Source organism: Aegilops tauschii, chromosome 1, assembly GCF_002575655.3.
Source record: "Aegilops tauschii subsp. strangulata cultivar AL8/78 chromosome 1, Aet v6.0, whole genome shotgun sequence".
Taxonomy (NCBI): domain Eukaryota; kingdom Viridiplantae; phylum Streptophyta; class Magnoliopsida; order Poales; family Poaceae; genus Aegilops; species Aegilops tauschii.
This window is the reverse complement of record NC_053035.3, coordinates 305,643,872-305,671,608: the sequence shown is the minus strand read 5'-3', so window position 1 is coordinate 305,671,608 and position 27,737 is coordinate 305,643,872. Positions and strand designations below refer to the sequence as shown.

Below are 27,737 nucleotides of genomic sequence, written 5' to 3'. Positions count from 1 at the left end.
TTCATCCATCAAGGCTTTCCATCTTTTTGGATGGGCGGCTCAAGGTGCTTTCAAAAACCATTATTGGTAATGTTCGTGCAGGTGAAAGAGTGACAAGACCATTGCTCCAATCCAATTGTAGCCTCTTTACAGAAATCTTTGGAGTATTTCTTCGAGCAGAGATTGATACCGCGAAGAAGGTGTTTTCAAGAGATTTCATTGTCATTCTTAGTCATATGAGTTACTTTGTATTTTCTTGGATCTTAGGTCCCAATCAGTATACCTGCAATTGTTATGTGTATGAACAAAGTTACAAGTGTTTCTAAAAAAAATTCCCCTTTCCTTTTTATATTAACTTTTGAATTCATTTAATTTTTTAAAATACATGAGTATTAGATAATTTTGGAATAAGGCCTAGTTAGCCCATTTAAAGAAAACACTTCATTTTTCCCGTGTCGATCGTTGTTCTCGATAATTCCGATGACTTTGATCGCACTGGAAGCTCAACTGAGTTGATGTAAGGGCGAGCATTGAGCCCGAGCACGTGCCCAGAGTGCAATTACGCTAGAATTGACCTTGCATCTAAATGATTTTGACATATGTTAACAAATGCGAGTTTGATTTTAAAAAGTATTCATGTCTTCTAGAAATGTTTATGTGACTTCTAAAAATATTTGTATATTATAAAAGTGTTCATAAATTTTTTAAACATTCGTGTAATTTTAAAATGCATTCATGTATTTTGTTTAAAGTGTTCATGTAATTTGAAAAAATATCACACATTCTAGAAAATATTCACGTAATTATTAAAAGTGCTAATGACTTTTATAAAAAACTTCACATAATATTCATAAGAAAAAGTACAAAAAACTAGGAAAATAAAAAATAAAAACAAAGGCAAAGGCAAAGGAAAAAAAAGGAAAATGGAAAGAAATAAAAATAGTTGAAAACATAAAAATAAAAAGAAACCTCCTAAAACCGAAAACCAAAAACACCACCGCTCTACCTGTGGAAAACCGGGAAACCAAAAAACCAGACACAGCAGGCACAGTGACGAAATAAACGCACACTACTAGCTATTTGCCCATTGACGCGCGTCAGCAGTGAGTAGAGAGCCTTTACGCAGCTAGAGTTGGTTCTGCATCTGAGAGTAGTCGGACCCCAAAAATAAAATAAAGTTATGGAAACAATATGGTCCAGTGTTTAATACAGTACAACACAGATGCCCAGAAACATAAATATATTTGCCTGAAAAAACACGCACATAGAATCTTATACACACGCACACTCTATGAGCGCGTTCGAGATATCGAGCCTTGAGATTGATGAAGTTACCACAGATGCTTTCATAGTCGACGGAAACGTCTCCTTCTACCGAAGAAACATCGCCGAAAAGTCTGAAAAAATTTCAGAAAAATGTGACCCTAGTATCAAGTCTAAAACTTAAATCTTGATGGGATGGTTCCAGCAAAAAAGAAAAACTTAACCCCAGTTCACATGGTCAGGCCTTTCGTCGGACTGCAGATCCACGGAAAGAGTAAAGAGCTATCAAACATCAGTCAGTAGTCAGTACAGTACAACGATGATGCTTTACCTTGATGGACGCCACTGCATCTGATACTAAAAATCTGTCCGCGTGCATACAGATTCAGTACCTATGCTACTCACTCAACGAATATATTCAGAACTTCCAACAATAGGATTAGTATAACGTAGCCAATGTCGTTAATGTGGTACTGCATGACTTGTCTCTGTCTGTTGTCACCTCGTTACCTGTTTCAGATGTTGCTCAGAATCGATTTTTTGCCTACTAAAAGCAGAAGTGTCACATACATACCATAAAGCCTACCCAAAGGCATGCTACGGATATTACCATGCATATATTTTCGGCTAATCGCCAGTTGTTAATGCACTTTACATGGCGGGGAGCAGTGCTTTAACAGTTCAGTTTCTTCTCACAGGATTCGTTGTGGACGATATGATACATGCTCGCACTTTGAGCGCTTTTGCTCTTTAGTTTTTTGCTTTCTCTTTTGCATGAACCTGTCGCGAAGCAAGGTATTGCTCCCAGACCCAGGCTCCCGGCTACACAACCTTCCATCATGCGCGCGCATATATATGGCCATTGTGGACCGGTCCTAAACAACAACGAGATCTGCCACACAGCACCCGTCCATCGATCAACGATCAACTGAGCAGCAGAGCAGAGGGAGTGACCAGCGACGATGCCGGGAGCCGTGAAGGTGTTCGGGTCGCCGACGTCGTCGGAGGTCGCCCGCGTCCTGGCGTGCCTCTTCGAGAAGGATGTCGAGTTCCAGCTCATCCGCGTCGACTCCTTCCGCGGCCCCAACCGCATGCCCCAGTACCTCAAGCTGCAGCCGCACGGCGAGGCGCTCACCTTCGAGGACGGCAGCGTCACCCTCGTCGGTAAGCAACACAACAAACAATGTCCGTAGATTTTCATCTGTATGATTCACACTTAGTATATGTTGATGATATGTGCGGATGATGCGCGTGGGTGCAGAGTCGAGGAAGATCCTGAGGCACATCGCCGACAAGTACAAGAGGCAGGGGAACCTGGACCTCATCGGGACGGGGGCGCTGGAGCGCTCGTCAATCGAGCAGTGGCTGCAGACGGAGGCGCAGAGCTTCGACGTGCCCAGCGCCGACATGATCTACAGCCTCGCCTACCTGCCGCGCACCATGCCGCTCGACGGGAGGAATGACGGCGGCGCCGGCAGGCAGCAGAAGCAGCAGCGGGACATGATGATGAGCCCGTCCCACATGCAGAAGGTGGAGGAGATGAAGCAGCTGTTCGAGAAGAGCAGCAGGGATCTGAGCAAGGTGCTGGACATCTACGACCAGCGGCTTGAGGAGGCCGAGTACCTCGCCGGCGACAAGTTCACCCTTGCTGACCTCTCCCACATGCCCAACGCCGACCGCCTCGCCTCCGACGAGCGCTCTGCCCGCCTCATCCAGTCCCGCAGGAACGTCAGTCGCTGGTGGGCCGACGTCTCGAGCCGCGAGTCCTGGGTGTACGTCAAGAGCCTGCAGCGCCCGCCGTCCGCCGAGGCGCCATTCTGATCTCCATGCACGATCGCCGTACGCCTCCTCGCGGCGCACGGCCGCCGCTCCGCGAGAAGGTGTCGCCCACTGCCCCACCACATACACTATTTACCGTGGCATTTCCGATACTGCGCTTCACAGTTTCGATTGATTTCTTTGCCCTGTAATGCGTTTTCGTTGTTCTGAATAATCTCGTATACGTTGTGTTCTTCATTGGCATGGGTGTTTCGCCCTTGCCTTCCTGTTGTTGCGGTCCAAAGATCATTTGAATCGTGTAATAATAAGTGTAATAAAATGCTTTCCCCTGCTTTTGGTTCCGATACTGCACTGACAAGCACGAACACGAATTTTCCGATCTGAACTAGTATGAACGCTATCGTCAGCTCTGGTGCAATTTCCTTGGAGAATGTTAATATTTTGGTCATCCATTGTAGCCCTATTGTAGAACCTAAAACATGACAAACCTTTTTTTTTACTTCATGTATACAACTTAGGAAAAGCTGGTGATCAACCGACCGATCTTTCCTCTAACATCCGCGGGGTCTTACATCTGCCACACATCTTCATGGGCCCGTGCCACCGCATCTCCATTCATCCTTATCTCCACTGAAATGCTAGCCACATATATTCTTGCAACTGAGCGCCAGTTTCAAAAGATAGACCACAACAAGCAGTTTGTTGCAGACCCACCAGGAAGGAACCGCGTGAGGGAGGACAATGACGATGACACAACCTCCGCCGGCGGTGGCCTCCCCGGCCATGGCGGGGCGACCAGGGCGGCCGGGCCCGAGCAGTCGTCGTCGGAGCCACCCAGGTGCCGACGGGAAGAGCCATGCCGCCTCCGCTGCGGCGCGATCGCGACAGGAGGTCCCCGTCCCCGGCGGCGAAGCGGGTGCAGAACCAATGCTACAACACCGTCGGGTCAGCCTCGCGCAGTGGAAGCCGCCCATGCCCGCTAGGCCGTGCGAATGCACGCCGACAAGTTTCTGCAACAACGACGGAGTTGCAAAACGGCGACGGCAACGACGACGGTGCACTGCAACATCCTTTCATTGCAAAAAATTCTGCAACATCATCCATGTTGCAATTTTTTTTCTGCAACATCATCTCTGTTGCGAAAAGATGAAGCTGAAAAAAACATCTGTTACAAATGTTTCTGCAACATGAGCTATATTGCAAAGGTTTCTGCAACATCGTCTTTGTTGCAATAGTGAGGACAGAGTTGGGTCGTTTGATAATGCCAGATCTAACGGCTGTCGAGGCGGCGGATCTTTTAAAAAGATCCGCTAGCCGACGCGTAGCACAGCCCATACAACTTTGGTCTCTCGTCAAAGAGTATTGGTTCCAAGTAAAAAGCTCGGAATGGATGGATGGATGACATGGCAGTGATTTTACATAATTTTCAACACAAAAGGATTTCTTGAGACGGATATCAGAAATCCGAAGACTAATTGCAGGAAAATTTTAAAAGGGAATCTCAAAAAAAGATGTGAGAGGAAGGAGAAGAAGTTCGGAAACATTCATAAAATCAAGCAATATAGTGTCATTTATGAATTATTCGTGTATTTTCTCTAATTCCGTCGTTTTATCTAATATATATTTTTGCTTTTTCTTCTAAAATTTAATTTTACTGTTTTTCTTTACTAACATAGTTGTACCTGTTTCCCAATATTAGCACAACACATGTACTTCGCTACGGAGCAAATAATAGCTGCTATGAACCAGGGTTGACCAGGTCGTGTGACAAGGGTCGCTAATGTTCAGGGTAAGGTTGTTCGGGACACCAATTCAAGACATGAGACATGATCTCGAGCTAATTGGCTTGATCCCGCGTCGTCGTGCGTTGGTGGCAACGCCAGTGGGTCGAGTGAGGCGGGTTTCTACCCGGTGGTGTCTAGGAGAGGAATGTGTTGGTGACGAACGTCGGCTAGTTGATGCCGTTTCTAGTGAAGACGTCACGCTACGTCATGCACCGCACACACCTTGTACACGTCTGACGACGGCCCAGCACCCGCCCATCTAATGTTGCTGCTGCTGCCACTAACCACAACATCCAAGACGAGATCTTCAAAGCCCTGCATGACATCATGGAAACGGCATGTGCTCTCTCTCACACACACAGTTTAAGCTAGTTAAATCCCCTCTGACCGCGCTCCGGGACCTGACGGATACATTGCGGCTTTCTATCAACGTGCTTGGCCAATAATCAAGAAGGATGTTATGGCCGTCATGCTGAAGCTCTACATTGGGATGGAAGGGGATTTGGGAAGCTGAAGAAAGCGCATATCATCCCCATACCCAAGAAACCGGATGCGGAGGAGATTGGTGACTTTCGGCCGATTAGTTTTACACATAGCATGCCCAAGCTATTTGCCAAAGTTCTTGCTAACCGGCTCCGAAAACAGATGCACATGATCGTTGAAGCCAATCAATCAGCATTCATCAAGGGTCGGCACCGACATGTAAACCCGGGCAAACGTCGGGCCGGGCCGGGTTTCGGGCTGAGCTTGTAAAAGCCCGACCTTCATTTCTCAAGCCCAAGCCCGGCCCGAAGCCCAAAATACTCCCTATTTTCAAGCCCGAGCCCGGTCCGAAATCAAGCCCGAAAGCCCGGCCCGAACGTTGTTTTTTAGTACGCGCACGTGCAAGCCCGGCCCGAATTACAGAAAAATCGAAGCCGGAGCCTGGCCCGGACTATCTTTCGGGCTGCAAAACAAAGCCCGAGCCCGGCCCGAACGTCAAGCCCGGCCCGGCCCGGGTTTTTCGGGCCGGGTCGTCGGGCCGGGCTGCCGATGCCCGGGTTTACCTACATGACAACTTCCTCCTCGTAAGACAAGTGGCGAGGAAGATTCACGCACGTAAAACGCCCAGAGTGTTCCTGAAACTTGATATTTCGAGGGCTTTCGACTCTTTGTCACGGCCTTTCCTATTGGAGGTCATGACAGCCAAGGGGTTTGGCACGCGATGGATGACCTGGGTGGCGATCTTACTGCAAACTGCAACCACCAAGGTGATTCTCAATGGCATGGCTGGGAAGAGCTTTGGGCACGCGTGCGGGCTGCGTCAGGGTGATCCTATTTCGCCTTTGCTCTTCGTCATCGCAATGGATGTTCTGACGAGGCTCATACAGAGAGCTATGGAGACTGGCGTGCCCAGCTCATTCCAAGGGATCACGGCCATGCAAAGGATCTCGATATATGTTGACGACGTGGCCTTGTTTATCAAACCTACTGCCATGGATCTGAGTTTTGTGAAGGAGGCTTTGAAAGCATTTGGTGAAGCATCCGGGCTTAGGATGAACTATCGGAAGTCATCGGCCATTGTGATTAGGGGTGACTTGGAGGACATGCAGAGGGTGGCTACGCTGCTTCAGTGTGACTTAGCCGAGTTCCCGTGCTGGTACCTTGGCCTACAACTAGCTATCAAGAATTTGACACGCGCGGAGTGGCAACCCATGTTGGACAAAGTAAGGTACTTTGTTCCCGCATGGCAAAGGGGGCTGATCCAACGACACGGACGGCTGATTCTGGTGCAATCTATCATCTCCACCAGGCCGGTCCATCACCTAATGATTGCGGAGGCCCCTGCCTCGTCGCTTGGGACAAAATATATCGACCTAAGTGCCACGGAGGGCTTGGTGTGAAGAACTTGCAATACCAATCCTTGGCGCTAAGGGTCAGATGGGAATGGCTAAAGCGCACGGAGCCAGCGAGGCCTTGGCAGGGATTACCGATGATCGAAGACAGGTTAGCAAGGGAGGTGTTTGACAGTCTGGTTCACATCACAGTTGGCATGGGGGATAAGGTGTTGTTCTGGCGGGACCGGTGGATTCATGGATACGCAGTGGCTGACATAGCTCCACTCTTGCTTGCGACGGTCAACGCGAGGGTGATCAATACTAGAATGGTGCAGCAGGCACTTCTCAACAACAGATGGATGGAGGACTGCCAAATAGAGATCTCTTTCATGGCCCAAATGCAATGCATGCACCTCCGCCATGCGGTGGCGACAGTCGACAGAAACGAGACCGAGCAGGATGCCTTTACTTGGACATGCTCAACCTCTGGACAATACTCCACTAAATCAGTCTATAGCAGTCTTAGCAATGGATGGCCCAAGTCGCCGTGGCTAAGTGTGTTTGGCGGAGCTGGGCTCCTCTAAAGTGCAAACTCTTTGTTTGGCTGGCGATGCAGTACATGATATGTATGTCAGACAGAAGGGCTAGGCATGGACTTCAGGATGAGAGCTCATCATGTTACACTTGCCTGCAGGATGAGGACAATGTTGATTACATCCTTCTGCAGTGCCCGTACGCTCGGGAGGTCTGGCACATTACATGGGACACCCTGCAGATTAACACCCCTCACTCGCTAACCATTGAGACTACCTTGGAGTGGTGGTTACGAGCAAGAAGGAGTTTTCTAGGGGCGGACAGGAGAGGGTTTGACACCACAGTCACTGTGGTTCTCTGGGCTCTGTGGAAGCAAAGGAATGCAAGAGTCTTCAATAGGGTGGAACAACAACAAAATCCTCCGAAGCTAGTCACTTGTACGTTAATAGAGGTAGCAGAGTGGTCGCAAGCGGCAGGTGGTGTTGGTGGGCTACAACGTTTTCTGAGGAGTTAGCTTAGGTGTAGCATTGGTGGTGTTGGTGTTGGTGTAATCGTGTGTGCCGAATGTCCGCATTTGAGCCACACATCTTGTAATTATGCTTTCTTCTTCTTCTATAAAAATATGGTACGTCTTTGGCGTACTTTTGAAAAAAAAAACTAGTTAACAAGCGAACCAAACCGGAAGCGAATTTGTAGCACCCGGGTGCTCCACACCCCTATACGAATATTAAATTTAAAAAATACCGAGAAATTTGAAAAAAAAAATCTGAGATTTTGCGATATCAAACCTGGGTTCCCGACCTGCTTCTGTGTGAAATTTCGTGAAAAAAATACCAGAAAATGTATCCGTAGCAAAAAAGACAAAACAAATTCTATGTATAGAAAAAATGTTTGGACAGATTTTTGCTCGGACAATATTTCCTTCGCCACAGATACGTTTTCTGGTATTCTTTTCATGAAATTTCACACAGGAATAGATTGAGAAACCAGGTTTGATATCCCCAAATTTCAGATTTTTTGTATTTTTTTTGTATTTTTTATATTTAATATTCGTATAGGGGTGTGAGCTCCTGTGTATTTTCCGGACCAAACCCCAATATTATAACCTTTGATGAGAGATTTGACTGGGACGGGTAGACGGCATTTATACATATTCTTAAAAAAATTAATGGAAAATATATCGTAGAGCTATTGTTCTATGATTTCGACGGAAAGAAAAAGGTGGACCGACCTATATATAATCAGTCAACAATGATGCGAAGGAGTGGAGGTACTGCTTGAAATTACAAGTTGTCTTAAGTCGTAACTGTCAAGTGCGATGACATGATCGAAGGAAATACTTCTCCGTCCTCCTTGGATCACAGGTGTGCAACATATGTGCCTTTCTATTCTTCCTTAATTCCTCAGGCCTTGTTTACCATGTCAGCTTGATAACATTGCTAAGACATACCCGACCATGTCAATTCTTTGCTCGTAGACTCGAGGTGGACTCGCCTCTTCCCTTGCAGCATCTCCACCATCTGCGATCCAACCGAGCCGCTCTGGTCTCTGGAGAGCTCCTTGCTTGTGGTAGGCCCCTCGCGGCTCAGAATCAATGTCCCAATCGAGTAGAAAATCGATCGCGGAAGCCAAAAGTAGCCAGATGCAAATAACGTGCCGCGGCCATATCATCTATCATACGAGCCACTCATGCAAGTCTGTTCGAGCACATCCATCTGCTGCACCCTAGAGCTTGAGCGTACTCTCAGCGTCTTCAACCTCTTGGCCAGCACCTCGGTCGCGTCGGCGTGCTCATCTTGATCTGGGCGGGCGACGGTGATGACCTCTTCGGGCTGGCAGCGCCGCTTCTGGAGTCTCCTGCGCATGACGGCCTCGAGGTCCATCTCGCTTCTCATCTCGCTGAGGACCTTGAAAACCTCGCTGATCTCGGCGACCTTCGGGGACGAGCCGCACTGGGCCGCGTTCGCCTTGAGGAGCAGCTCCTGCTCCACGCCTATCGCGGTATCCAGGCGGGACATGATGGCGTCGAGTATCGCGAGCTCCCGCCGGCTGCTCCCGACCTCGTCGACGCGGCCCCTGTAGCCCCCGGCGGCGAGATGCCTGTCGTGGACGCGGGCCAGGTGGAGCGTCCCCGGCGAGATGCTGATGGTGGCCCGGTCGAGGCAGTGGGTGGGCCTGCTCTTCCCCCTCGGGCAGGTGTATCTCAGGAACGCCTCCGCGTCGCCGCGCGTGTTGTTGAAGGCGACGCAGCAGTGCCCGGCGCCGGCGTGGACGGTCAGCACCGGCGAGTCCGGGTCCGCAGGGTCGATGGGCCGGCAGAGCTTCACGACGCCGGCCGCCTCGTGCTGCGTCCCCCCGACGATCTGGAGCGCCGCGGCGTAGGTGTGGTCGATGATCGCGAGGGCCACGTTCTGCAGTTCCTCCCACGGGCGGTGCCGCTTGATCAGCGCCGCGACGGGTGGGGCCGTCGGGCCGTCGTCGGCCGACTGCATCTGCATGGCGAGGGCAGGGCGCTGTAGGACGGAAACCTTGCAGCACGCACCGGGGAAACTCGTTGGGGCGACGGCGCTGCGTGCTCGCCTTGATATACACGGCTGGGGACGGGGCCGAGGCGGACTCCAACTCCAAGAGGACGTAGCGCCTACGGGGCTGGGCTGGTGCACCGACTCAACTACGTTACGTGTTACTGGGAATAAAAAAACAATTTCAATTTGGACTAATGTTTGCAGTCCTGCCAAGCTGGGCTGAAAGCGTAGGCGCTGCGGTTTGCTACTATGGGTTTGAGGCCCTTTTGTTCTAGCGCGGCCCTTAGGACTCCATCCGCCACTTTCTTTCCCTCACAAAAACAAATCTGTCACTTTCTTTCATATCAAAAAAAGGTCTGCCATTTTCTTTTCCCTGAAAAAGATCTGCCATTTTTTTGCAAAGCTTTCTATTTTGAAACTATACAAATCTTTATTAGGAGACTGTCTTTTCCGAGTCGAACGGTTAGGTTGGCGCAACTCACACAAACGTGCATGTCACATGATCGCATATCATCCAACGCGAAAAATATCAATTACCGATTAAGTCTCTTTGCACCTCTTCGCAATTCTTAAAGAGTGTGAATTTAGAAAACAATTGCGACGAGTACAGATTTATAACGAAAGAAAAATTAAAGACGCAATTACACTAAAAGAGTGCACAATTGCAACCAATATAAAAAAAGGAAGTGAAAGTGCAATTGTACACAAAAAGTCACAATTGCAAAAATACAAAATGAAGAAAATAAATAATAAAAAAGTGAAAGTGCAGTTGAACATAGAAAAACATGCAATATCAGCAATATGAAAAAAAAAACAAATTAACACAAACAGTGAACATGCCTACGTGCATTTTTTAGCATTTTTGGATCTTTTTTGTGAATGTTATTTCTTTCATAAATTTTCATAAGATGAACCTATCTACATTTAAAAAATATGATTACGAGTAAGTCACATGACGGGGTTGGAAAGAAGCCCTAGTTGCCGATGCAATCCCAGCTCCCATCGGCCTCCAGCCTCGCACCGGTACAGTTCGGATGAGTTTCTCGTCTCTCAGCATGTTTGTTTGAAGTTTACTTTGGTTACATCTTGGTGTTACGATGACATTGTTCTGATAGAGATATTATCTACTCCAATACAAGTCCTCTCTAATCCAATTTCTGTGTTGCTTGCTTGATTGTTACCAAGGAGCTTGGGAGTTTCGTCCCGCACCGATCATCATGGACAAGGGTTAGTCTTGTCATTATTCGCCGACATGTATTCATGAGCATTGTCACCAGCAATGATGTCTTCTTCGACAACCGCTTCTTTTAGTGATGATGGAGAGGATGTATGCCTAGATAGGGGTGGTGCCTCAGCGGATATGCTTAGCACTACCGATAATCTTTGTTGTATGTGATGTTATACTATTATTAAGGCAATTCAATGATGTTTGGTTCTCTACGGGTTTGTGCGGCTATTTCCATAGCTGGATTCGATTTAGCTATGACTTTGGCGAGATTTTTGAGGCACATAGTCTCGTGTAACTGGGTCGATGAACCATTGTCTTTTGTTGTTCAATAAAGGCTCGTCTAACTGTGAATGAAGTAACTGAATATGAAAATCAGTAGTACTAGCCATATTGGCATTACCAAAAAAGAGAAGCCTACGTGGAGTTTTAGTTGGCACTTCGTTATCTCGAAATACAAAGATCGGAAGTAAAGTTTCCTTGTCTTGAAAACAAAGTGAAAATTGATCCCAAGTGCATGTCTCTTCGCAAATTGTAAGCGCCATTGTCTTATATATCTAAATAGCTAGCCCCACTAATATATTTATCACAAATGTAGGCATGCCATCTTAGTGTGCAACCTGCATGAGAAAAAAATCAACCATAACACGCAATCATGCATAGAAAAAACCTACCTCAAACCTGCAAACATGCATGAGATTTTCTTTTCATTCTATTATGCTATGAGAATCAAACCTGAACAGTCACAAGCATCTACTCCCTCCGTTCCAAATTACTCGTCGTGGTTTTAGTTCAAATTAACATGAACTTTGAAACTGTCTACGTTAGAAATTTGAACTATGAAAACCAGTCAAGTTCAATCCCACCCTCTCCTCAAAATGACATGGGTGGTTTTGACCAGTCGACTGCCCAGTTAGATGCCACGTCACAAAAAATAAAGTTTTTAAAAAATCCAGAAATGTATGTAAAATTAACACTACCATGATGGTCATTATGGGAAAGTTTCAATTATTTTGCCAAATGGATTAAACCATACAAGCAAAATAATACTCAACCCTTTTTTGGTCGAAAGTTGACAAGAAATTCGAAGTGTCCAAAACAACTTTGCAATATTTTGCAAAATCAAAACTACCATGGTGATCATTATGGGAAAGTTTCAAATATTTTTGCCAAATATATTTAAAAAATACAAGCAAAATACATATTTGGCCCATTTTTCTTCAAAGTTTGACAAAAAAATGAAAGTTTCCGAAAACTTTGAAAACATTTTGTAAAGCAAACACCACCATGGTGATCATTCTTAGAAAGTTTCAAACCTTTTTACCAGACGGATTAAAAAGTGCAAGCGAAATACATATTTAACCCACATTTTTCTTCAAAATTTGACCAAAAAATGAAAGTGTCCGGGAAAGATTGAAAAACTATGTAAAATCAACACTACCGTAGTGATCAATCTGGGAAACTTTCTAACTTCTTTGCCAAACATATTTAAAATACAAGAAAGATACATATTCAACAAAAATATTGGGTGACATGGAAGCTCACTAGGCGGGCTGACTGAGCGATAAATCAAAACCACTTCAACTCACCAAAAACCACTTCGAAAAGAGAACAGGTTTGAAACTTGACCGGCTTTGACAGTTCAGGGTTGTGTAACTTAGACGGTTTCAAAGTTTAGTGTTGATTCTTAGACATTTGTGACAATTTAAGGTTGAAATGTGGACTTCTCTCTTATAGAGTACTATTTATATTTAACATATATTATTGTTTTGTGGGGAAATATTCAATAAGTAATATACAACTGTGCAATAATTAAACACAATAAATCACATGTACTTTCAGTTATCATATCCTAAATATTAATGTTCCATACAATCATATATGGACTTTTTATAACTATCAAACGTTCGGATTTTAGCAATAGTGAAGAATGATCCTTAATTCACTCTAATTATATACATGCATGTATTAGAATGACTAATTTTTCTTTCACGTGCATTCCTCCCTCTAATTACATGCATATATGCACTAAAGGACGAAAAGTTGATGTCATCCTAAATTCTTTCCTTTTTCAAACTTCAAAATGTTTTATAGACCAAACCGTCGCTCCGATTAAAAAACCGTCTTCACAAAAAAATCGTCTCTACAAGATCTTCGAAACTAGATCCCACGTTGATATGTTCTGATGACTTTTTTTGGACCAAAAGTTTTCACATCTGGGCCACGTAAGTTATCACGTCTGTCATACATAAGTTCCGTGTCAATTACACAAAATTTTCCGGGGTATGTTTTCAACCAAGTTTTATCCTAGGGTCGAAAAGTGATTATGATGTTTGCAGTGAGTTATCAGCTTGGTTGTGTATATTATCATGTTGCATAAAAGTTATCGGGGTATGTTTTTCAACAATTTTCATTCCCTCGGTCAAAAAATTACCGGAATATTTGTATATGATTTATCAGCTCTCATGTGTGTGTATTATCATGTTGTTTACACATGAGTTATTGGGGGTATTTTTTAATAACATTTTCCCTGGTCAAAAAGTTATCACGCCTGGATTCAATAAGTTATCAGCTCTGTTGTATCTATATTACCATGTTATTTACACACAAGTTAATTATCAGGGTATGTTTTCAACAAACTTTTATCCCAGGGTCAAAAGTTACCATGGGGTTTGTAGTGAGTTATCAACTTTATTGTGTGTATTATACAGTGTTATTCGCACATAAAGTCCCAGAAATATGTTTTTCAGGTATGCAGTGCTTCTATTACCATGATATTCACGCAAACGTTATCGAGGTTATATTTTTCAATAATTTTTCATCGGGGTCCAAGTTATCATGGTGTTTGTACCTAACTTATCATGTATGTGATGCGTTATTACCATGATGTTTATACAAAAGTTACCAGGGTAGATTTTTGACAACTTCTTTCCTTCAAGTCAAAGTTGTCATGGTGTTTGTGCCTAAGTTATCAAGGTTGCCATGTAGAAAATACTGTGTTGTTTACACATAAATTATGGGGGAGATGTTTCAATAATTTTTTCACCCCCGGTCGAAATTACCATGACATTTATACGTAAGTTATCGGGTCCCGGTGCACAAATTACCATGTCGTTTGCACAGAAGTTACCGGGGTATGTTTCAACCCAAAAAATCCTTCATATGAAGTTGTCATGATATTTACAACAAGCCTACATGGGCAAGGTATACAACCAGTTGGTATATAGGGACTACAAGACACCTTGAGGAATCCAAAAAAACACAAGAGGAAAAATGCTTTTTTTGGCTCATATGAAAGTGAAAAAAGGTTAACTATCATATTTCTACTTATTGTACATATCCAATTGCTAGCTTAGTTGGTTAGTCTTGCATTCCTTGAATGGTGAGGTCAAGAGATCAATTCCTATCCCATGCACTCAGTTTTTTGATTTAAAACGAAAAGGCAGCTTTAAATGGTAGTACACATAATTAGGAGCCCATTAATCATATACCAATTAGGATACGAGGGAATTAAATCATGCTATAATTAAGAGTCAGGAGACTAAATTGACTCAATTAATAGATTCCGCAATTAAAATCCCGTTAATTAAGGAGCCACAAAAAAGGGAATTACGGGAGGCTCGCGCGATAAAAGATTGGTGGCATGCAGATCGTTTGGATCTATGGAAAAGATCCGAATGTTTGGAATTTACAAATATCGATCATATATTATTGAACGAGAAAGCTAAAATCCTGTCGACTGGCAGTTTGCGACAGATCTGCATGATGTCAGAGTCGTCGAATTTCGATCGCACGGCCCGAACTGTTCGCACCCATCAGTAGATTTCGCTTCTCGCCCGCAAAAATACATGCCTCTGGACTACATGGTCAACAACGAGCCCGCTAACGCCTCGTTGCTGCAAGTTTTGAACCAAGTGTACTATTTGACAAGCTATACTAAATGCAAGAGAAAAAGAAAAGAAAAAGTGGATGCTAGTGTGATTTGAGCCTGTGACTTACTAGATGACTTGCTAGGATCTCAACTAGGCTGACTAAATTCCTTTGATGACTAGGTGTAGGTAACTTACTTCTTATATATCATTTCTAATACAAAATTGAGAAAAACATCAGACTAGTTGTTTTATCTATCGGTCTGGCTTTAAAATAGCTATACAACATCAGACTAGTTGTTTTATTGACCGTATGGAAAATAGCTTTTCCGTTTTCTTTTCTTTTGTTGAGCTTCTCTAGTCTATCATTACGTACATATTACTTGTGGAATTAGGCATGCATACAAACAATTTTATTGGTAATTTGACCCAAGAAAAATCAAGTTGTTGAAAATATGCCCGGGTAACTTCTATGTAAATATCACGGTATTTTTACGCACTGCGATCCCGTTAATTTACATGGAAATACTACGGTAACTTTGACCCGGAAAGAAAAGTTGTTTTGCAACATACACTATTAACTTCTATGGAAATAATACGATAATTTATAAATCGTAAACCTGATAGTTTATGTACAAACATAATGCTAGCTTGGATCCTGGAAAAATGTTAGAAACATATATCCGACAACTTGTGTGTTAATAACATAGAATGTCATGCAGTCCCATGAGTCTCACCTCAAGGAACGAAAAGCCGGCTAGGATTTCTACCTCCCGTCGGCAGCGCCGTCCATCTACCACGTCTCCGGTGGCCTTATCGCCATGGGTGCGCGGTGGATCCCGGCGCTTGCCGGCGGGAGTGCTCTGTTTTTTGGTGCTTTAAGTTTTGTTAAGGTTTGTGTCCAGCTCAGTAAGACAAGACGGCGGTAGCTTCTTGAAGTTATCGGGCTAGATGTACTATAGTTACCAACATGGTTATTTTTTAGTTATCGGGCTAGATGTACTATAATTACCAATATGGTTACTATGCAGTTATCGGGCCAGATGTACTATAGTTATCAACATGGTTCATTTTCGTAGTTATCTGGTTGCATGTGGTATAATACACACCTGGTAGCTTATGCAAAATAACATGATAATTTACACGTCACACACCTGATAACTCATGCACAAACACCATGATAACATTGACCCGAGAGAAAAAAATGTTGAAGACACCCCCCTCCCCAATAGCTTCTGCATAAATAGCATGATAATTTACACACCACAAATCTGATAACTCACGCACAAACACCGTGATAACTTTAACCCGGGAGAAAAAGTTGTTGAAGACATCCCCGATAGCTTCAGCATAAATAGCATGATAATTTACACACCACAAACCTGATAACTCATGCGCAAACACCATGATAACTTTACCGGGGGGTGGGGGAGGTGTTAACTTACATATAAATACCACGGTAAGTTTGATCCAGGGGTGGTTGGAGGGGAGGAAGTTGTTTGAACCCCCCCCCCCTCCCGATAACTCATGTTGTTGAAAATGTACCACGGTAACTCATGTGTAAATAGCATGATAATAGACAATCATCATACCTGATAACTTACTTAGCCCAACCGTAACTATTTGCATGAAAAAATGTCATCAGAACATATCAACATGAGATCTACTTTCGAAGGTCTCGTCACGATGAATTTTGACAACTTCTTTCCTTCAGGTCAAAGTTGTCGTGGTGTTTGTGCCTAAGTTATCAAGGTTGCCATGTAGAAAATACTGTGTTGTTTACACATAAATTATGGGGGAGATGTTTCAATAATTTTTTCACCCCCGGTCGAAATTACCATGACATTTATACGTAAGTTATCGGGTCCCGGTGCACAAATTACCATGTCGTTTGCACAGAAGTTACCGGGGTATGTTTCAACCCAAAAAATCCTTCATATGAAGTTGTCATGATATTTACAACAAGCCTACATGGGAAGGTATACAGCCAGTTGGTATATAGGGACTACAAGACACCTTGAGGAATCCAAAAAAACACAAGAGGAAAAATGCTTTTTTTGGCTCATATGAAAGTGAAAAAAGGTTAACTATCATATTTCTACTTATTGTACATATCCAATTGCTAGCTTAGTTGGTTAGTTTTGCATTCCTTGAATGGTGAGGTTAAGAGATCAATTCCTATCCCATGCACTCGGTTTTTTGATTTAAAACGAAAAGGCAACTTTAAATGGCAGTATGCATAATTAGGAGCCCATTAATCATATACCAATTAGGATACGAGGGAATTAAATCATGCTATAATTAAGAGTCAGGAGACTAAATCAACTCAATTAATAGATTCGGCAATTAAAATCTCCTTAATTAAGGAGACACAAAAAAAGGAATTATGGGAGGCTCGCGCGATAAAAAATTGGTGGCATGCAGATCGTTTGGATCTATGGGAAAGATCCGAACATTTGGAATTTACAAATATCGATCATATATTATTGAACGAGAAAGCTAAAATCCTGCCGACGGGCAGTTTGCGTCAGATCTGCACGATGCCAGAGGCATCGAATATCGATCGCACGGCCCGAACTGTTCGCACCCGTCAGTAGATTTCGCTTCTCGCCCGCAAAAATACATGCCTCTGGACTACATGGTCAACAACGAGCCCGCTAACGCTTTGTTGCTACAAGTTTTGAACAAAGTGTACTATTTGACCAGCTATACTAAATGCGAAAGAAAAAAAAAGTGGATGCTAGTGGGATTTGAGCCTGTGACTTACTAGATGACTTACTAGGATCTCAACTAGGCCGACTAAATTCCTTTGATGACTAGGTGTAGGTAACTTACTTCTTGTATATCATTTCTAATACAAAATTGAGAAAAACATCAGACTAGTTGTTTTATTGATCCGTCTGGCTTTAAAATAGCTATACAACATCAGACTAGTTGTTTTATTGACCGTACGGAAAATAGCTTTTCCGTTTTCTTTTCTTTTGTTGAGCTTCTCTAGTCTATCATTACGTACATATTACTTGTGGAATTAGGCATGCATACAAACAATTTTATTGGTAATTTGACCCAAGAAAAATCAAGTTGTTGAAAATATGCCCGGGTAACTTCTATGTAAATATCACGGTATTTTTACGCACCGCGATCCCGTTAATTTACGTGGAAATACTACGGTAACTTTGACCCGGAAAGAAAAGTTGTTTTGCAACATACACTATTAACTTCTATGGAAATAATACGATAATTTATAAATCGTAGACCTGATAGTTTACGTACAAACATAATGCTAGCTTGGATCCTGGAAAAATGTTAGAAAAATACATCCGACAACTTGTGTGTTAATAACATAGAATGTCATGCAGTCCCATGAGTCTCACCTCAACAAACGAAAAGCCGGCTAGGATTTCTACTTCCTGTCGGCAGCGCCGTCCATCTACCACGTCTCCGGTGGCGTTATCGCCATGGGTGCGCGGTGGATCCCGGCGCTTGCCGGCGGGAGTGCTCTGTTTTTTGGTGCTTTAAGTTTTGTTAAGGTTTGTGTCCAGCTCAGTAAGACAAGACGGCGGTAGCTTCTTGAAGTTATCGGGCTAGATGTACTATAGTTACCAACATGGTTATTTTTTAGTTATCGGGCTAGATGTACTATAATTACCAATATGGTTACTAGGCAGTTATCGGGCCAGATATACTATGGTTATCAACATGGTTCATTTTCGTAGTTATCTAGTTGCATGTGGTATAATACACACCTGGTAGCTTATGCAAAATAACATGATAATTTACACGTCACACACCTGATAACTCATGCAGAAACACCATGATAACTTTGGCCCGAGAGAAAAAATTGTTGAAGACACTCCCCCCCCCCCCCCCCAATAGCTTCTGCATAAATAGCATGATAATTTACACACCACAAATCTGAGAACTCACGCACAAACACCGTGATAACTTTAACCCGGGAGAAAAAGTTGTTGAAGACATCCCCGATAGCTTCAGCATAAATAGCATGATAATTTACACACCACAAACCTGATAACTCATGCGCAAACACCATGATAACTTTACCGGGGGGTGTGGGAGGTGTTAACTTACATATAAATACCACGGTAAGTTTGATCCAGGGGTGGTTGGAGGGGAGGAAGTTGTTTGAACCCCCCCCCCCTCCCGATAACTCATGTTGTTGAAAATGTACCACGGTAACTCATGTGTAAATAGCATGATAATAGACAATCATCATACCTGATAACTTACTTAGCCCAACCGTAACTATTTGCATGAAAAAATGTCATCAGAACATATCAACATGAGATCTAGTTTCGAAGGTCTCGTCACGATGGATTTTTGACAACTTCTTTCCTTCAGGTCAAAGTTGTCGTGGTGTTTGTGCCTAAGTTATCAAGGTTGCCATGTAGAAAATACTGTGTTGTTTACACATAAATTATGGGGGAGATGTTTCAATAATTTTTTCACCCCCGGTCGAAATTACCATGACATTTAGACGTAAGTTATCGGGTCCCGGTGCACAAATTACCATGTCGTTTGCACAGAAGTTACCGGGGTATGTTTCAACCCAAAAAATCCTTCATATGAAGTTGTCATGATATTTACAACAAGCCTACATGGGCAAGGTATACAACCAGTTGGTATATAGGGACTACAAGACACCTTGAGGAATCCAAAAAAACACAAGAGGAAAAATGCTTTTTTTAGCTCATATGAAAGTGAAAAAAGGTTAACTATCATATTTCTACTTATTGTACATATCCAATCGCTAGCTTAGTTGGTTAGTCTTGCATTCCTTGAATGGTGAGGTTAAGAGATCAATTCCTATCCCATGCACTCAGTTTTTTGATTTAAAACGAAAAGGCAGCTTTAAATGGCAGTACGCATAATTAGGAGCCCATTAATCATATACCAATTAGGATACGAGGGAATTAAATCATGTTATAATTAAGAGTCAGGACACTAAATCAACTCAATTAATAGATTCTGCAATTAAAATCCCGTTAATTAAGGAGACACAAAAAAGGGAATTACGGGAGGCTCGCGTGATAAAAAATTGGTGGCATGCAGATCGTTTGGATCTATGGGAAAGATCCGAACGTTTGAAATTTACAAATATCGATCATATATTATTGAACGAGAAAGCTAAAATCCCGCCGATTGGCAGTTTGCGTCAGATCTGCACGATTCCAGAGTCGTCGAATTTCGATCGCACGGCCCGAACTGTTCGCACCTGTCAGTAGATTTCGCTTCTCGCCTGCAAAAATACATGCCTCTGGACTACATGGTCAACAACGAGCCCGCTAACGCTTCGTTGCTGCATGTTTTGAACAAAGTGTACTATTTGACCAGCTATACTAAATGCGAGAGAAAAAGAAAAGAAAAAGTGGATGCTAGTGGGATTTGAGCCTGTGACTTACTAGATGACTTACTAGGATCTCAACTAGCCCGACTAAATTCCTTTGATGACTAGGTGTAGGTAACTTACTTCTTGTATATCATTTCTGATACGAAATTGAGAAAAACACCAGACTAGTTGTTTTATTGATCCGTCTGGCTTTAAAATAGCTATACAACATCAGACTAGTTGTTTTATTGACCGTACGGAAAATGGCTTTTCCGTTTTCTTTTCTTTTGTTGAGCTTCTCTAGTCTATCATTACGTACATATTACTTGTGGAATTAGGCATGCATACAAACAATTTTATTGGTAATTTGACCCAAGAAAAATCAAGTTGTTGAAAATATGCCCGGGTAACTTCTATGTAAATATCACGGTATTTTACGCACCGCGAACCCGTTAATTTACGTGGAAATACTACGGTAACTTTGACCCGGAAAGAAAAGTTGTTTTGCAACATACACTATTAACTTCTATGGAAATAATACGATAATTTATAAATCATAGACCTGATAGTTTACGTACAAACATAATGCTAGCTTGGATCCTGGAAAAATGTTAGAAACATATATCCGACAACTTGTGTGTTAATAACATAGAATGTCATGCAGTCCCATGAGTCTCACCTCAACAAACGAAAAGCCGGCTAGGATTTCTACCTCCCGTCGGCAGCGCCGTCCATCTACCACGCCTCCGGTGGCGTTATCGCCATGGGTGCGCGGTGGATCCCGGCGCTTGCCGGCGGGAGTGCTCTGTTTTTGGTGCTTTAAGTTTTGTTAAGGTTTGTGTCCAGCTCAGTAAGACAAGACGGCGGTAGCTTCTTGAAGTTATCGGGCTAGATGTACTATAGTTACCAACATGGTTATTTTGTAGTTATCGGGCTAGATGTACTATAATTACCAATATGGTTACTAGGCAGTTATTGGGCCAGATATACTATGGTTATCAACATGGTTCATTTTCGTAGTTATCTAGTTGCATGTGGTATAATACACACCTGGTAGCTTATGCAAAATAACATGATAATTTACACGTCACACACCTGATAACTCATGCACAAACACCATGATAACTTTGACCCGAAAGAAAAAATTGTTGAAGACACCCCCCCCCTCCCCAATAGCTCCTGCATAAATAGTATGATAATTTACACACCACAAATCTGATAACTCACGCACAAACACCATGATAACTTTAACCCGGGAGAAAAAGTTGTTGAAGACATCCCCGATAGCTTCAGCATAAATAGCATGATAATTTACACACCACAAACCTGATAACTCATGCGCAAACACCATGATAACTTTACCGGGGGTGGGGGAGGTGTTAACTTACATATAAATACCACGGTAAGTTTGATCTAGGGGTGGTTGGAGGGGAGGAAGTTGTTTGAACCCCCCCCCCCCCCCCCCCCCCCCGATAACTCATGTTGTTGAAAATGTACTACGGTAACTCATGTGTAAATAGCATGATAATAGACAATCGTCATACCTGATAACTTACTTAGCCCAACCTTAACTATTTGCATGAAAAAAAGTCATTAGAACATATCAACATGAGATCTAGTTTCGAAGGTCTCGTCACAATATAAAAAAAGTCATCAGGTTTCGAAGGTCTATCGGACCAACGGTTTTTGAGCTGTAAAATATTTTGAAGTTTCGAATAGGGGAGAACTAGGATGACATTAAAAAAAATCTCTCTAATGCATGCACGCATGTGCTTGTGAAGAGAAGGTTGGAGGAACCTTTTTATGTCCCAGTAATTTCTATGTAAACAACATGATAACTTATGCACCATAGGCATGATAACTTATGTAGCACACGTGGTAACTTTTTACCAGAAAAAAAGTCATCGGAATGTATCAACATGAGATCTAGTTTCGAAGATCTCGTCACTACGAATGTTTTATGTGAAAACAGTTTTTCAATCGGAGCGACGGTTTGATCTACAAAACATTTTGAATTTTATTTTTAGATGGAATTTTTGGTGACATCAGCTTTTTTATTTTTTTCTACATGCAACTATTATCCAACACGGAGAGAGTCTACATGCACGCACTCGCGAGAGGAGTATGCATGCATACTAGTACATGCGTGATTAGGAAGGGGGAGATCGTCTTGATGTATTGCTTAACTTCCGAACAGTAGGAAGTTAGCAAAGTCCATTATTGAAACGGTTTGTCTAATTCACATCTAGATGTTTTTTAAGGATGTCACATCTAAGCTCCCACAAATATATAATGCAGCAACAAGAAACAAAAAAATAGAAAAAAAATAGACCACAAATAGAGTGGACATCTATGTCACATCTAGATATGTTCTAGACAGACCCTGATTGAAATACATTGCAAAATATTTCTGCAACAGGTGTGGGGTATCATCTACTCCCTCCGTCCCATAATACAATATAAGAGCGTTCGCGAGTACAACTCCCCTTAAAGAAAAAGTACCACGAGTTCATCATCAGAACGAACAATTAATCAATCGAGAGATGATGAGCTGACCGTCCTAGCTAGCTAGGCTTCGATGGATGATTTGGTGAGGTCGACCCTGCTGATGTACGAGCTTGCCAGCGACCCGTAGTAGAGGTAGCCCCCGACCTTGAGCCAGCCGGTGGCGAGCGCGAGTCCCGGGTCAGTGTACATGGTCGCCGGCTCGCCGTTTAGAGCCACGCTCATCGTCCCCGAGTCCCTCAGGCCCTGCGGCACCGCCATCACGTACTTCCCCACCATGTACACGAGCTTCCGCACCAAGGGCGACCACATCAACACGTCCAACTGCAGCGTCCTCCCCTGCACGCACGCACGCATCGCCGGCAACGCGATTTGATTAGTTTTACCATGCAGGTTCCAAGAAATATGCGGTGGCAGGGCAAAGATTTTCGGCTGCAAAATTGTGCGTACCGCCGAGAGCGCGATCCAGTACCGGCCCTCGCCGTTGTATCGGATGTTGTCCGGGAGCCCCGGCAGGCTGTCGATGAAGCTCTCCACCGTGCCTGCCTTGTCGCCCCTGATGTGGTACCTCGAGCACCTCCTCCTGCAGTCAATGGCGTCAGCCGGTCAGATCGAAGCGTACGAGCTTCATATGTACGCACAACGGGCGGGGTGTGCATTGCTTACATGACCGTCTCACAGAAGATAAGCGAGTCCTGGTCCGGCGCGACGGCGACGCCGTTGGCGAAGTAGAGGTCGCGGGCGAGCACGGAGGTCCGGCGCGTGGAGGGGTCGAAGCTCATGAGCCGGCCGTGGGGCCGTGCCTCGAGCACGTCCAGAAAGTGGTCCGCGAGGCTGTACTTGTACGAGGCGTCGGTGAAGTAGATGGTGCCGTCGGCGGCGATGTCCACGCCGTCCGTCAGGGCGAACTTGAGGCCCTCCGCCGCGTCCGTCAGCATCTCCACCGTCTTGTCCGGCCTCACCTTTAGCAAGCCCTGCCAATTGGCCATCCAACGGTCTTCAGTAATTTTCCGATACTGTGACTGCTGATTAGCGCTGTTACTGGTTATCTGACTAGTAATTTCCTCATTATGGAAGTCAACTCATGTCTGTGATGTGATGCTTCTCGTTTGTCATGTGAGCGTTGAGCTGTACCACGATGCAACTAGTACTAATAGAGAATCAGAAAGACTTGACTGCCTCGTGCAATTTGGTGGGCCATTCTCTATGCCAAGATTTTGCGAAGTATCATCTCTTCTTCTTTTTTCGCGAAGTATCATCTCAACATAGCGAGTTTTTGCCAAGGACCTTTTGCCTGCCAAAGTCAATTGATCTACCTTTGTCTTCTCGATTGGTGAAACTTAAGTGAGAAACGGTTCTGATTTCTGAAGATTGTCAACAACTCAACATAGTACATAGTTCATGCTATAACCACCTCAGTCCAACGAGAGGAAGCCCGAAAAATGGCGACTTTTTGTCTCGAGATCGAGGAAGAACTATTAAAGAAACAACAAAGTCGACAAGCAAGGCGAGGTTCGAGCAGTTGACTCACCTTATCCGCGTCCGCCACGACGAGGCCGCCGTCGCCCGCGAGCACGACGCCGAGCGGGCGGCCGCCGGTGTAGGCCCAGTCCTCCACGTCCCCGCCAGGAACGCTCACGCGGCGGACCCACCCGTCGGCGCACCCGGTGTACAGCCACCCGCCGGCGGCGTCGTAGGCCAGGTCCTCGGGGCCCGGGAGCAGCCCCTCCCCGATCCGCTCGCTCGCGGCCAGCACGCGGGCGTCGTGCCGCGGCGCGGAAACGTCGGGGCCGAAGCTGTGCTCGGGCGGCAGCTCCGCCGGAGAGAAGTCCTTGGGGCTGTACAGCGCCACGGAGATCACCACCGGCGCTAGCACCAGCAGCACGGCCTTCGCGGCGACTCCTAGCCCGGTCGCCATCGCAGAGCTGGGAGCCTGGGAGGGACACCTTGCACTGGACGAACGACGTGCCGAGGCAGTGAGACCTTGCACTGCACGAACGACGTGCCGAGGCAGTGAGACCTTGCACTTATCTGAGCTGGCCGCCTCCGTGAACAGAGTGTGTACCTTCAGCGCGGAAGCTTCTGTATTTATGTATAGATACAGCATTTGCTTTCCAGGAAGTAGATTGTTTCCGTGGGAAGCGGACGAAGACGACTCGGGCTCGCTTGATCTTTTGTCGACATGCTTTTGTCGTGACTTCGCCCTGATCTGTGTGGACAGGTTTTTTTTTTTTTTTGAAATCGACAGGTTTCTTTTGTTGAAAATACGTGACGTGCTGATCAACACGGGATCTCACGGAGAAGCCGTGAAAGAACTGACAGAGAAAAACAAGAGAGGGACAGCAACCACTGGGAAAAGTAAAAAAAACATAGAGAGAGCGTGCGTGTACATGTGAATTTTTTTTTTCAGAAAACTTTCAATCCATTCATCTTTCAGCGCCGTCCTCCGGCGGCTCCCCTCCACCGGCGACCTCGGTCTCGGTGGTGAGGGGGATCGCCGGATCCATGCGCGTGGATCGTTTTTACTCTTTTGTAGTCTAGGTTTTTAGGCTGTTCATCGTTTTGGTTTCGGCGGCGACGATGACGGCGCTGAATAAAGATTTTTCGGATCCTTCCCTGATGAGGCTATCGGTCCTATAGTTTGGGATGGATTTGGAAACTAGTATGTTCAAGCAAGGATGGCGTAGCGGCGGAGGCATCCTCGTGGTGGACCTGTGTCCTCGGGCTCCGCTGTTACGCCGACGTTTGCTCCAGCGCCGGCACGGAGCTTGGGAGGTAGTCCAGAAGCGGATGCAGATTGTGGTCTGCATCGACGACATCTGAAAGACGAAACGTGTGCTGGGTTCGTGGATGGCAGGTATGGTTTCCTCCTTCGGCGTCTTAGTCGTGGTGGGGTGCCAGATCTGGAGTTCGATGGCGTGTCCGGAGTGTTGCCCCGGTCTGATTCGTTCAACGGCAATGGCTTCACTTTTGGTAAGCCACCTTGGAGGTCCGTAAAGCTGCATATCAGCGATGGACCCGCGTCGAGCTCGGTGAGGAGGTGATCCGTCATTCTTGTTGGTGTCAAGCTCAGAGATGTTCTGCTATCTTTTCAGTTTTGTCATGTCGGTCCTTGCGTGACTTGTATTTTTGTTTTTTTGTGATATGAATGAAACACGTATTACCATGCAAAAAAATCATGGCAATACAACGAATGCCAGAAATAAAAAAAAATTACATCCTGGTCCGTAGACCACCTAGCGACGACTACAAGCATTGAAGTGAGCCGAAGGCGCGCCGCCGTCATCGCCCCTTCCTCGTCGGAGCCGGGCAAAATTTGTTGTAGTAGACAGTCGAGAAGTCGTCGTGCTAAGGCCCCATAAGACCAGTGCAGCAGAACAACAACCGCCGCCGATGAAGAGTAGCGTAGATCGGAAGGATCCAACCTGAAGAAGTACAAATGTAGACGAACTACGACCAGATCCGAGCAAATCCACCAAGGATAGATCTGTCGGAAACACACCTCCACATGCCCACCGACGTTGCTAGACACACCACCGAAACGAGGGCTAGGCGGGAAAGACCTTATTCCATCTTCAGGGAGCCACCGCCGTCTCGTCTTCCTGAATAGGACACAAACCTAACAAAACTTGAAGAAACATCTAAAAACGAAGCCTCCCGCCGGCAAGGGCCAGGATCCACCGCACCGTCATGGCCCTAAGGCCACCAAAACAAGGCGAACCGGCGACGCGCCTACGAAAGGCAAAGAAACCCTAAGCTTTGTTTGGGAGGAGGCTGCTCTCGAACTTTGTCCTACAGGGGATAGTCCATGTGCGCTTCCTCGATGTGAAAATTGACTAAACGTTATGGAGCCTAGGTGGATCCCGAGACCACTACGGTTTCCATAGTTCATGCCTCGTGAGAGCAACTCTACCATAGTGGTTACTTCCTCCGTTTCAAATTACTTGTCGTGGTTTTAGTTTGAACTAAAACCACGACGAGTAATTTGAAACGGAGGGAGTATATCGGTTGATCGCCAAAAAGCAAAACAACCGCTCAAACGGGCGCTCGTGCCTGTTTAAAACGCCGTCTTTTCTTTTGCTGTCTCTACGTGTTTTGTGTTGGAACTTTCAGTAGGTCATGCGACCGCTTGTGGTCGTCTAAAACACCGTCTTTTCACCTATTTGTAACAAAACTTTTGCTTTCCTTAGCTCTCCTGCGAGGTTAGCTCCAAAACAATACATAGACATTTTTTCAGGCATCCAAACATAGATTCAACACATAATTCAACTTGCATATCGCAAAGCCTTCATTAGAAATACTCTTCCAAACTTACTTCTTCACTTGAAACTTCAATCACTCTTTTTTATTGAAACAAAAATAAAAACTTACTTGTCTACTTTATTCGCGTGGGTTGCCTCCCATGAAGTGCTTGTTTTTGGTCGGTTAGCTCGACCGTAGTGGTGATCAAGGCAGTGCAAACACACCGAGACCGTAGCTTCTAGCATTCACAATGATGCCTTCTCCTGAGTAGGTATTCGTTTTCTTTTTCCTGGGAAATGTCTCACAAAAGGATCTTTAGCGGGTATAAATCAAATCTGGCATTTCCCTCAAACACATTTATCACGGCTTTGATAGTCCTTAGAAAAGGTCTACCGAGAATTATGGGAGCAATTGGATCTTCAAGCATATCTACTATAACAAGGTCAATCATGACAGGGCAATCATTAATTTGAACTATAACACCATGCTTAATGCCTACCGCGTGAGTAAAAGTAGAATTAGCCATATTCAAAAGGATCTCGGTATTAGTATAAGGACCGAGATTAAGACTATCATAAACTGACTGGGGGATTGTGGAAACACTTGCCCCAAGATCACATAAAGCACTGAATTTATTCAATCCTACCTCAATTTCTATGGTAGGTTCAAAAGCATCCTCTTGCTTAGCTGGAAACTTATTGTAGACCTTCTTCCTTTCATCATCAAGTTCACGTACCTTGGTTGCAACTTGTTCAACAAAAACTTTATATGCTTCATTGTTAGTTACCTCCGGTAGTGGATACTTCATGGATATCATCTTCACAAAATATGCAACGGTATAATTGTACTCTGGCACATGCCTTGTATC

The 27,737-nt window shown here is 44.6% G+C and overlaps 3 protein-coding genes across 3 annotated transcripts; 2 read left to right on the top strand and 1 right to left on the bottom strand.

The window, feature by feature from the left end:
* The first annotated feature begins 2,109 nt into the window (after positions 1-2,109).
* Positions 2,110-3,367, top strand: LOC109770220 (glutathione S-transferase F11). Its single transcript, XM_020328928.4, has 2 exons — positions 2,110-2,406; positions 2,504-3,367. The coding sequence occupies exons 1-2, from the start codon at positions 2,205-2,207 to the stop codon at positions 3,061-3,063; spliced, it is 762 nt and encodes a 253-aa protein (XP_020184517.1). The 5' UTR covers positions 2,110-2,204; the 3' UTR covers positions 3,064-3,367.
* Positions 3,368-5,983: 2,616 nt separating this feature from the next.
* LOC141030015 (uncharacterized) lies at positions 5,984-7,206 on the top strand. The gene is made up of 2 exons (XM_073506155.1): positions 5,984-6,511; positions 6,598-7,206. The coding sequence occupies exons 1-2, from the start codon at positions 5,984-5,986 to the stop codon at positions 7,204-7,206; spliced, it is 1,137 nt and encodes a 378-aa protein (XP_073362256.1).
* Positions 7,207-22,460: 15,254 nt separating this feature from the next.
* LOC109770221 (protein STRICTOSIDINE SYNTHASE-LIKE 7) lies at positions 22,461-24,769 on the bottom strand. The gene is made up of 4 exons (XM_020328930.4): positions 24,159-24,769; positions 23,294-23,601; positions 23,078-23,210; positions 22,461-22,966 (listed from the first exon to the last, which is right to left on the bottom strand). The coding sequence occupies exons 1-4, from the start codon at positions 24,732-24,734 to the stop codon at positions 22,691-22,693; spliced, it is 1,293 nt and encodes a 430-aa protein (XP_020184519.3). The 5' UTR covers positions 24,735-24,769; the 3' UTR covers positions 22,461-22,690.
* Positions 24,770-27,737: the final 2,968 nt, after the last annotated feature.